Below are 11,609 nucleotides of genomic sequence, written 5' to 3' on the forward strand. Positions count from 1 at the left end.
GTCCCCGCCTTCGGCCACTACCCATCTCACATTGCACCCGACCCCTTTGGCCCCTCCCATAGGTGGTGAGCCCATGGGAAGGGAGACCCAGGTATCCTCTTCGGGCTGTGCCCGGCCGGGCTCCATGGGTGAAAGCCCGGCCACCAGGCGCTCGCCAACGTGCCCCACCTCCAGGCCTGGCTCCAGAGTGGGGCCCCGGTGACCCGCGTCTGGGCGAGGGAACACTGTGTCCAATATTTATGTTCATCATAAGGGGTCTTTGGGCTTTTATTATAAATCTCTATATTTGAAACTATTGGTGATTTAATGAAATGTCTAGTTTTTAAAAAGCTATTTATCCAAAGAAGGTGGTTTGATTAAGAAAAATGAATTCATTTTGTTTCATAAATTGGTAAAATTTTGCCTACAAACATGTGGAATGTATTTTTTAGCAGTGCAGACTATTTTTAGGCACCAAAAATAATCTGCAATGCAGGGCCTCATGAGGATAATCTGTCTGTAAATCAACAACCTCTCTAATGCTGACAACTCTGTCTTCAGTGTGAATAAAACTAGGCTTTTATGTAAATAACTCTGATGTGAAAGATGGAGTTGTAAAAGTGTTTGCATTATAAAATTTTAGTCTGGAGTTGTTTGAAAATGTTGTCAATCCAAAGAAGCTTGCATCTTCCTGGGATTCAGCTGTTGATGACAAATTGTGAACGCACCTGAGAAGGAGTTGATAAAATGTCTTGAAACATCTGCAACAGTTTTCAGTTCCCTTACGTGAGTCCCAGGGCCTCGCTTTCACGTCGCTGTTATTTTGATCATTTAAAAAGCAATTTGCAAGATAACACTTCTCTTAAAGTAGTCACAGAGTCCTCGCGGGCATCTGGAACCTGCCTCAAACCCTTCTCAAGTTCAGTTTCCGCAAGTCAGAGTGCGAGAAACGTGAAAAACTTTGGGTATATGAGACATTTTGTGACTAAATGGTGACCAAAAGATTTTAACGTCATTCACAGGAATGTTGTTTAGTTTAGTTAGTTACATATGTACATAAAAGTTTTGTAAGCACTAATTCTTTACAATTCCCAAGTGAAATTTTGCGCGCTTTCTCATAATTTTGTTTCTCCAGCTGCATCCCAGTCCAATACAAACCGTAGGTCCTGACCCTGCTGGAACTAACCTTTACCTCAGCAGTTCTGTGAAAATGTCTGCTGCAAGTAAGATACTGATTACTGAGAAGTCCACAGAACACCAAAACGATCCCTTTAATTAAAGCTGCGAAGAACTTAGTTCTTTGGTTCTACTTTTGTGTTCACTGAGTGTCTTTTAAATGTTCAGTGTCTCAAAATGAATAATGCAGTTCTTGCTGATGAAAAGTTATAACAGGAAATTCAGTGAGTTTAAGAAAAGCTCCGTGTTATGATTGTGATCGGTGGACATGATGAGCTCTCAGATTACACACTGTTAGTTGCTCAGCAGTAAAACATAATACAGCCCAGTTTTTACAGGGTACGTACCAGGTACCTACGGTACTTAGGGGTACTTATCGGATACACATTTATGGGTACTTGCTTGGTACATACTTACAGGTATTTACTGGGTATGTACTTATGAGTACATATCAAGCTGTGTTATGAAGTGACAATTTACCCTGTACTTAGTGTATGTACCAGATGTTTATTTAACCAAACTAAATCTGAATTTGAGTTTTATAACCTAAAATGCTTAGAAGGGTAGAAAGCCTTCCTTAAGGGTAGCTGAAAGTTCAACACTGAATATTTTGCTTGTGCGATATTAGGAGTATTTCAGAGGCAGTAAGTGAATTATCCTTTATTTTCCTCTCTGCTCAGAGAAACAAATTCATCTTGGAGCATGAAATTAATTTGGTCCAAATCGATGCTTTCACATGAGACTGACATGCTTCAGTGGCAGCTACAGACCTGCTAAATGTAGAGACATGAGTGAAAATGATTCTTCTGGTCTTTTCTGTCACTAATGATGTGTTTGTCTGCAGAAATTGTCGACGGTAATATGAAGATGACTCTCGGTATGATCTGGACCATCATCCTGCGTTTCGCCATCCAGGACATCTCTGTGGAAGGTGTGTATTTATCTGAACTAACACAAAACTCTTTAGCTTTAAAACAACTTCAGTTCTCTTCAGTTGTTTACGATCATTTTAAAATATGAGTTTATTAAAAACAATGTTTTAACAGAATACAATAATATAACCAGAAAACAAAAACAGAATAGTGTGGAAACTGCAAAGTAAAAAAAACAAGAAATATGCAAGAGAACATGTAAATCTTTGAAATATTAAAATATGTAACAAAGCTGGCCCTATATAGTTGTAAACTTGAACACATTTAAATCAATGTTGTATTATCAAAATCAAAGCTGGAGTTGCAAAATTACAAAATAAAAAGCATATATTTCAAGCCAAAGTCTCACTTTTCCAGCATCTTTTGAAATCTTTTGCAGACCTAAATGAAGAAACAGATGGAAACAGATGTACAGTATAAGAACAAAGACATGAAGTTGGTCAGACTGAACATAAATATTTTGGTTCATTCTGTCTGGATACAACTAAAAATAATAACTGCATTCTTTTAATCTGCACCACCATAATTAGAATTTGAATATGAAAGCAGACTAATATTAATTGAGCTCAGTTTAAAGGTCCATTATTAAATTTCTTGGTGTTTGAAACCAAACAGATTACAGACATCATCGTCATGAACATTATGGACATAAATGTCACGTTAATTTGATTTTATTGATTTCTTTGAAACGTTCTTTGTCCAGGAGGGAATGTTTAAACAACATGCAGCTTTAACTGTTTCCTAAAAAACAAGAACTGGCTGCAGAAGTTATTTCCTCAAATTCACACAGGGTCAGTTTTACAAGCCCATGATTTTTAGTTACCGTAAATGTTGCACCTGGACTGTAGGCTGTTTGTAGCCATCAGTGAGCTTCTGGTTGAATTATTGGCTGCTCTTCTTGGTGGAATTAGCAGTTTCTTAGGTTCTGAGTGATGATCACACCAATAAGTGCTGGAAAATGTCAAACCAGCTGCAGTCAGTCATGATCACTAATTAACAGGCCTTGGTCTTCTTCAGTTAAGACAGCCTTGAACCTTCGGCAATAATTAGGCAAATACATATATACACTTTTTTTTCTGAGTGTATAATTTTGATCTTCTGTGGATTAGACAAAAAAAAGTTTTCAATAAATGTAAACTTTTACAGCAGTTCTTGTTTTTAAAAATCACTGTTGTTGTAAAATCATTCCACCCTGAGAGAAGAACCGTTCAAAAAAAACATGTCATGCGTATAATGACTGTAATTATACACGGCTGTTTGTGTTTTACGGGTTCATTGTTCAGTAATCCTATCTGTTTAAGGGAATCCCTTGTTCTGACTCAGCGCCTCAAGCTGTTTCTAATAAACAGCCATACTGTCAGCAGGTCCATCCAGTAATTGCCACAGAGCTCATTTACCCTTCAGTCTTTGTTGCTGTGACAGCTTCACTTTCACTGTCATCAGTCGGGTTGAACCACATTTTACTATCTATATAAACTAAACAGTATAGCTTATTTTAAAATAACTATTTAGACGAGTTTAAACCAAACCTTACAGGCTGTGGTAAAGATTAGACTCCCACATTTTATTATTTTCAATTAGATTTTCAAGTTATTTTTATTTTTTGGCTCATCTGTGGTTTTCTCTGACTTTATTATTAGTCATCAGTAGTCTCCTCAGTTTAGACATTTTCTTAACCTTTTTAAAGCCACGGGGATCCCTGGTGACACCGCAGCGCATGTGTATTTCTTTAGAATTAGATTTTCAATCTGCACTTTTCAAGAATTTATAAAAAGAAAGGTGAAGAAAATTCCGTATTTGTCCTTTTCTTCTTATAACACAGTTTTAGGTATTTAATTACATAAGAATGGTAAATACTTGACAGATTTTGAAAGTACTACTCCTGGAAAAAGGGTGTAAATTATTTACACATGGGGCATTTTTTGACACAATTATTGACAAAAATAGACAAGAAAGACCAGGCGTTTTAATAAATATATCTATTATTATGGTGCTAAAAGGCGTAAACTTCTTTTTTTTTAATGCTCACCATCTCCCTCCTTGTTTCCAGAGACTTCTGCTAAGGAAGGTCTGCTGCTGTGGTGCCAGAGGAAGACTGCCCCCTACAGGAACGTCAATGTGCAGAACTTCCACATCAGGTTGGTCTGCAGCGCCGCTCTGTGGCATTAACAGGACACTGCATTCACTCAGAATAGATTTTCTGTCCTGTTTAAACCTTTTAAACTGTAAAGCTTTGCTCTTTCTTTCTTTCCCCACCACGCTTCCTGTCATCTGTTCTTCTTCCTCCTCCTCCTCCTCCTCCTCTCTTCATGGTTCAGTTGGAAGGATGGCCTGGCCCTGTGTGCCCTCATCCACAGACACAGACCTGACCTCATCGACTACTCCAAACTGAGAAAGGTGACCTGTCCTTCCTTCCTGTCCTTCCTGGTCTGTTTTGAGCTTTGTGTAAAGATTAAAAAGTCTTTTTGAAACTCTAACAAAGCTTTATTTTAATAATATTTCTGCTTGATAATCATTTATCACTTAGTTAAAGTGTTTAAAAATCATTTTATTGTTAGAACCAATATTGATTTTTGTATTTGAGTGGTACAAATGGTTTGATTTGAGCTTTTTGTTCTTATGTTGACTCTGTTACTGTAAACGATCCACATCCTAATAATGTTGTCAGATTGAAAAGACGTAAGGTGTTCATGTCCAAATCTCATTTGTGTTTAATTTTCCTTATTTGTATTTTTGATATAAGCTGAAGTCATGGCTCCCCTTACCAAACATGTAGCTGCCTAAAAAGCCAAAGAAAGCGTGAAGTTTCTGACTCTGATTCTGTGTCGGCTTTAGGATGACCCTGTTGGTAACCTGAACACTGCCTTCGAAGTAGCTGAGAAGTTCCTGGACATCCCCAAGATGCTGGATGCTGAGGGTGAGGATGCAGAAACCTTTTTTTCTTCTTTAGACTGAGGCAAAATAAGCAAAGACAAAGGGTGCAAGATTCTTACAATCATAAATCCGTTTAAAAGTATTTACCTGATGATTCTGAGACCAGAATTCAGTTTTAAGCAGCTTTCATTCATTTAATCAGTTTAATTTGTATAACATCTCAATTCGACTTCAGTCATCTTTACTGATTAGAAATTCAGTATAAGAAGGATTTGATGTTATAGAACGTTTCTTGAGGATTCACTATTTCCAACTTCTTTTCTTATTTTGTTTTTTAATTAATATTTCCCTTTGTTGATATTTTCAGATATTGTGAACACACCCAAACCTGATGAGAAGGCCATCATGACCTACGTGTCCTGCTTTTATCACGCCTTTGCTGGAGCTGAGCAGGTCAGAAAATGAGTCGTATGTTGTAGTCAGATAATAATTTAACCCTGTTATATAAGCATTTTAGACCAAAGTGCTAATAGTATAATCTGGTAAAACTGTTTAGTTTTTGATTAAATGACTCGGTCTGTATAAAAAGGCCAAGTCTTATGAATAATTGGTTTTAAAATGTGCTGTTGTTTGGCTTCCTCTCAGGCTGAGACAGCTGCCAACCGTATCTGCAAGGTGCTGGCCGTGAACCAGGAGAACGAGAAGCTGATGGAGGAATACGAAAAGCTGGCCAGTGAGGTGAGAAACTGCAGCAACACGATCCAGTCCTCCTGGTTTCAAACTCAGTGACATGACATGATGTGACTCAACAACTCTGCTCTTTGGGATTAGCTGAGATTCTTCAGGCCGATAATATCGAGTCAATTATGACTGAAGTTTTCTGCAACATAACAACTTTGTTCAGTTGACATGGGGGGAAACCAAAGATGTGACAGTCAAAGTAAAAAGTATAAAATCCTAAAGTTTGTTGGTTTTTGCAGCTGCTCGAGTGGATCCGCCGCACCATCCCCTGGCTGGAGAACCGCGTGGCCGAGCAGACCATGCGTGCCATGCAGCAGAAGCTGGAGGACTTCCGTGACTACCGCCGCGTCCACAAGCCGCCGCGCGTGCAGGAGAAATGTCAGCTGGAGATCAACTTCAACACCCTGCAGACCAAACTGAGACTGAGCAACAGGCCCGCCTTCATGCCCTCTGAGGGCAAGATGGTGTCGGTGAGTAACTGCTGCTGCTCAGCATCATTTATGATCAGACTTTATCAGTTAAAGGTTAAACCCCTTTCTGTTCTTTCTGATCATCTTATAAGACAAAGATTTATTCATCAGCAGACAGATTCAAATCTGAAGAACACAAAACAAACTGAAGAGATGAGACATTAGACCTTAAAAACTAAATGCAGAGATAACAGAGTTGGTCAATAACATCTACACCTATGAGAGGACGGCTGAGGAACCAAAGGCATCATTCCTACGAAGTTTCTGACTGAATGTCCTCCTCATGGGGACAGTTCCTTATAAATACAAAACTCTAATCTAATCTGCATCCATCTGTTGATCCTGTCCTCAGACAGGATAGTAGATGGGATTTGTCTTTCTACTGTAATAATAAAAAATAAACAAACATCTTGTCATTTAGGATATTGCCAATGCTTGGAAGGGTCTGGAGCAGGTGGAGAAAGGCTATGAGGAGTGGCTACTGACCGAGATCCGCCGTCTGGAGAGACTGGACCACCTCGCTGAGAAGTTTAAGCAGAAGTGTTCAATGCACGAGTCCTGGACTGCAGGTAGAGACAAACGGAGGAGATGGGAAACAATGCAGTTTTCAGATTTACACGGTGCTGTCGGTTTGTTTCAGACAAGGAGGAGTAATAAAATGGTTAAAAACAAAACGTATATTTAGGCAAGTCCAAGCAGATTAGTAATACAACTAATTTATAAAATAAGCAGCCACATAAATGAAGAACTTGTAAAGCATTAAATACTTGAAGTCCTGACATCTGTGTCTATAAGAGCATTTTCTAAACGTTTCTAAATCAAATATCTGTGTGTGTGTGTGTGTTTCAGGTAAGGAGGATCTTCTGTCCCAGAAGGACTACGAGTCAGCTTCCCTGATGGAAATCAGAGCCTTGATGAGGAAGCACGAGGCTTTCGAGAGCGACCTCGCTGCTCACCAGGACAGAGTGGAGCAGATCGCTGCCATCGCTCAGGAGCTGAAGTAAGACGATGACCACTTAGTCAGTGGTTTTAAGGTGCATTCTGGGAAGACTGCAGGAAGGAACTGTTTTAGTCGCTGTAGGAGGGACATGAGAGGAACACAGAGAGAAACTGAAGCGTTTCAGAGGTAATGACCATGAGATGCTGAGCTGATGGAGGATAAAAGGAGAACAGAAACCTTTGAACTAATGTTTTATTTCTCACAACTCAAGGCTTCTTTTTCAGTCCTAAAATGATGTTTTTGAAGTTATCTGCACTTCACAAGAATTACAGCTCTGTTTGGCTCAATGTGTTCATCACATAATTGATCTCCCACAGCTTCAAAAGCACGACTCAATAAAATCATCATCTTCTGAGGTGATCTCAGAAAAAATAAAATGTTTGAAAAAGTAAAACTCATTTCAGATAAATAGATGATTTAGATCCTATTAGCTCATAGTTTTAGTTTACTAGACTAATGTAACAAATGACTTCCATCCATTTTCTACACCTGTTTGATCCTGTTGAGGGGAGCTGTTGTGTGTCTCCAGCTGTCTTTAGGTTAGAGGTGGGGTCACATATAAAAACAACCACTCACACCAAGGGACAGTTTCAAGCTGCGAGTTACCCTAACATCATGTCCTTAAGTCAAACCCAGAACCTTCTTGCTGATGGTGTCTGTTTATTGCCTCCATCAGTGAGCTGGACTACCATGATTCTGCTACAGTCAACGCTCGCTGCCAGGGCATCTGTGACCAGTGGGACAACCTGGGGACCCTCACCCAGAAGAGGAGGGATGCTCTGGAGGTAAACAAAAATAAGACTCATACAAACTGATGGTTGAATAAACCCTCTAAGTTGACGTATTCTTTGGTGACTTCAGCGCGTGGAAAAGCTGTGGGAGACCATTGACCAGCTGTACCTGGAGTTTGCTAAGAGGGCAGCGCCCTTCAACAACTGGATGGACGGAGCCATGGAGGACCTGCAGGACATGTTCATTGTCCACAGCATTGAGGAGATCCAGGTACTCGATCAGAACGGAACATTAAGGTGTTTATTTAGTAGGTTCTTGTTTAAAATCAGGCCAGAGGAACTTTAATGTTCTGTCTCGCAGGACTGCACCTGTTGGTAACTAGTTGGTGGACAGCGTTCATGAGGGAGTCTGCAGGGGTTTCAACACGGAGCCCCAAAGGCTTGTCATTGAATTTTGAACATGTGCAAATGTTCTCTTATAGTAGTTGCAGGGCTGTTAGGTGTCTCGAACCCTTCTCAGTTTAGTTTTTGTAAACACAGAGCACTAGAGCTGTATTTTGGCACCTAGACGGGAGCTCTTCTTATGACAGAAACATCCCAGGCTGCAGCCCTGAATGTCCAAATGAATAATAATTATTAAAAACTGCTCAATATTGGTCTGTTTTCTTTTCAAAAGTGCACTCCGTTAAATAAATCATAAATGTGGGGGCAGCTGCTGAGGCAGGTACGATGTGGGTTTAGATGGGCAACAAAACTGTGTGCACAGCACACAGTAGTTTTCCAAGCCGTGCACACAAAAGCTGTGATTTTTAAAAATTAGCTGCTTGACTCAGTTGCTTGGTTACACTCATTTAATTGAGACTGCATTGGAAAATCCACTTTTCTTGTAATTTTCTCACATTTTTGAGTTGCCAACTAATCTCAAACAGTTGCAGCCAGAACATTTAAAAGAATTAAACAGCACAAAACAAACTGCTGGTTTCTTTTACTTCACTTATAAATTCTAGAAATGCCAAATACTGGTATATAAAGTGTTGAGTTTCTGCAAAAAAGATCCTCATCATTTTTCCACATCTCGTTTCTGTGGTCCAGAGTCTGATCACAGCTCACGACCAGTTCAAGGCCACTCTGCCCGAGGCCGACAAGGAGCGCATGGCCACCATCGGCATCCACAACGAGATCCTGAAGATCGCCCAGACCTACGGCATCAAGCTGTCCGGAATCAACCCGTACACCAACCTGACTACACAGGACATCGGCACTAAATGGGACAATGTGAGTCAAAGTCCGCCTAAACCCTGAATCATTGTCATTAAGCAGCAGTGGTGATTCAGTGTAGAGGATCTCTATTTTTTGTCTTTTATTCCTGGTTTGTCTAAGCAGACGGTATGAAAACAGGAAATGTGAGCCAAGACTGTATCTCTCTGTGCACTGCATTTGGTCATCTGGCTAAAAATAAGTACAGCGCATACCTCGCAAAGGGTCAGTAATAGTGCTGCGTATTTAGATTAAAGCGATACAGAAAACAGCAGCCTGTAAATTCTCAGAGATAAGAATAACTGCCAAGGACAATCTGTCAGTGCAGGCTGAACATATCCAACCATCTGTGAGGGAAAACTTAAAAAAAACTAACTTGGCACTCATTTGTCTTTAAACTGCTCCTAAATGCACGAGCAGGTTAAGAACCTAGTATGTCTGCTTGTAAATTAAAACCTTGAACGAACGGTTTCATCTTCCCTCGGCAGGTGAAGCACCTTGTGCCCCTCAGAGACCAAATGCTTCAGGAGGAGGTGGCCAGACAGCAGGCCAACGAGAGGCTGAGGCGCCAGTTTGCTGCTCAGGCCAACATCATCGGACCCTGGATCCAAACCAAGATGGAGGTACAAAGGCGCCGCAGCACCACTCCGTTGAATGTTAATGTTTAAATGAACACTTCACATATGCAGTTGGTTAGTAAACAGATACAATAAAACACCACATATTAGTACAAATAATTTTATTTTTAAGCAGGCTTTTTCATGTTTAACTTAGAAGTTTGAACTTATGACCAACAGGACGACACACAGAACACTTCAGCTGGAATGAGTAACTGATTCGTGTACTTCCTGTCCTGCAGGAGATCAGCCACGTGTCCGTGGACATCGCCGGCTCCCTGGAGGAACAGATGAACAGCCTGAAGCAGTACGAACAGAACATCATCAACTACAAGTCCAACATCGACAAGCTGGAGGGAGACCACCAGCTCAGCCAGGAGTCCCTGATCTTCGACAACAAACACACCAACTACACCATGGAGGTGCAGCGAGCCCACCTCCCACCCCGACATCTGCCGTCCGGGCTTCAGCTCTCTGGCCTCAGTCTGATTTACTCTTTGTCCTTTGTCCCCGCAGCACGTCCGCGTGGGCTGGGAGCAGCTGCTCACCACCATCGCCAGAACCATCAACGAGGTGGAGAACCAGATCCTGACCCGCGACGCCAAGGGCATCAGCCAGGAGCAGCTCAACGAGTTCAGGGCCTCCTTCAACCACTTCGACAGGGTGAGACGGATCTGTGTGATGCTGGACTAAAACTGTTGATTTGGCTCAACTAGAAGAACAAGAGGATTGTTTTGTGTCTCCCCTGCAGAAGAGAAACGGCATGATGGACCCAGATGACTTTCGTGCCTGTCTCATCTCCATGGGTTACGATCTGGTCAGTAAAACACACCGACATCAAGGGCAGATTTAGTTTTACTGTCTTGGCTCATTTCAGTAGAGAAGACCCAAGTCTTCACTGTCTGAGCGGAAGTTAAAGCAGAAAGTCTTGAGTCAGCCATCATTTTAAAAAATATTTTGCTTCCAAGAAGTCAGACTTTTAAGTCTGCTCTTTTACTCATTACCTGACCATTAAAAAAAAAGCTTTCTTTATCACCACTCGGACTTAAAGAAGCTGCTAAACTCAAGAGATGTCCAAGTGTTGTCGACACATAATGAACTTTAAGAACTGGTTTTAAATTGGATCTGTAGGTTCTTATTCACCAGCAGTCTGTCACAAAAACCCAAACAATATCTTCTCATTTCTTTGGTATTTTTCATAGATTCAACCAAAGGTAACAGTTTGACACATGAAATTGTAAATCACCTTCTTAGTGCTGAAATCTTATCACACCATCATCAGTTAGGTTTAACATGACTGTCTGTGACATTGTTAGCCTTAATTGTTGCAAAGAAAAAAAATACAGTAGCTGACTCTTAGTTTCAAACAGCAATAATCAGGATACATTTGTGGGTCAAAAACCAATGATCTCTTGGGTTTTAGATATTGTTTCTTTTATACAGATAGTTTTTTTTTTTAAGACCTGACCCTTTTCTCTTGGTCTAAACACACTGAACACTATGCTGTCATGCTCAAACAGGAACTATTGTTTAAGATCAGTTTGAGACTACAAGAAAGTCATCTTCTCGAAGGAAAATGTACAGAAATCAGGAGCAGCTTCAAAGTTTCCCACAGCGCTCTGTAAACATGTTTCTATGAACAGGGTGAGGTTGAGTTCGCCCGCATCATGACCCTGGTGGACCCCAACAACACCGGCGTGGTGACCTTCCAGGCCTTCATCGACTTCATGACCCGCGAGACCGCTGAGACTGACACCGCTGAGCAAGTCATGGCTTCCTTCAAGATTCTGGCCTCAGACAAGGTAAACACACACACACAAACACCTTTCAGG

General features: G+C 40.8%; 1 protein-coding gene across 1 annotated transcript in view; it reads left to right on the plus strand.

Moving 5' to 3' along the window:
- actn3b (actinin alpha 3b) overlaps positions 1–11,609 on the plus strand; it is a 34,044-nt gene that overhangs the window by 21,180 nt on the left and 1,255 nt on the right. The window contains exons 4-20 of the mRNA XM_017437239.2: positions 2,000–2,086; positions 4,138–4,225; positions 4,406–4,484; positions 4,923–5,004; positions 5,329–5,414; positions 5,607–5,699; positions 5,942–6,172; positions 6,594–6,741; positions 7,022–7,172; positions 7,849–7,957; positions 8,034–8,174; positions 8,996–9,178; positions 9,649–9,783; positions 10,020–10,199; positions 10,294–10,440; positions 10,529–10,594; positions 11,421–11,579. Of these exons, the coding sequence (XP_017292728.1) occupies positions 2,000–2,086; positions 4,138–4,225; positions 4,406–4,484; positions 4,923–5,004; positions 5,329–5,414; positions 5,607–5,699; positions 5,942–6,172; positions 6,594–6,741; positions 7,022–7,172; positions 7,849–7,957; positions 8,034–8,174; positions 8,996–9,178; positions 9,649–9,783; positions 10,020–10,199; positions 10,294–10,440; positions 10,529–10,594; positions 11,421–11,579 (2,165 nt within the window). The remainder of the gene's footprint in view (positions 1–1,999; positions 2,087–4,137; positions 4,226–4,405; positions 4,485–4,922; positions 5,005–5,328; positions 5,415–5,606; positions 5,700–5,941; positions 6,173–6,593; positions 6,742–7,021; positions 7,173–7,848; positions 7,958–8,033; positions 8,175–8,995; positions 9,179–9,648; positions 9,784–10,019; positions 10,200–10,293; positions 10,441–10,528; positions 10,595–11,420; positions 11,580–11,609) is intronic.

The sequence above is a fragment of the Kryptolebias marmoratus genome, linkage group LG7 (assembly GCF_001649575.2).
Source record: "Kryptolebias marmoratus isolate JLee-2015 linkage group LG7, ASM164957v2, whole genome shotgun sequence".
Taxonomy (NCBI): domain Eukaryota; kingdom Metazoa; phylum Chordata; class Actinopteri; order Cyprinodontiformes; family Rivulidae; genus Kryptolebias; species Kryptolebias marmoratus.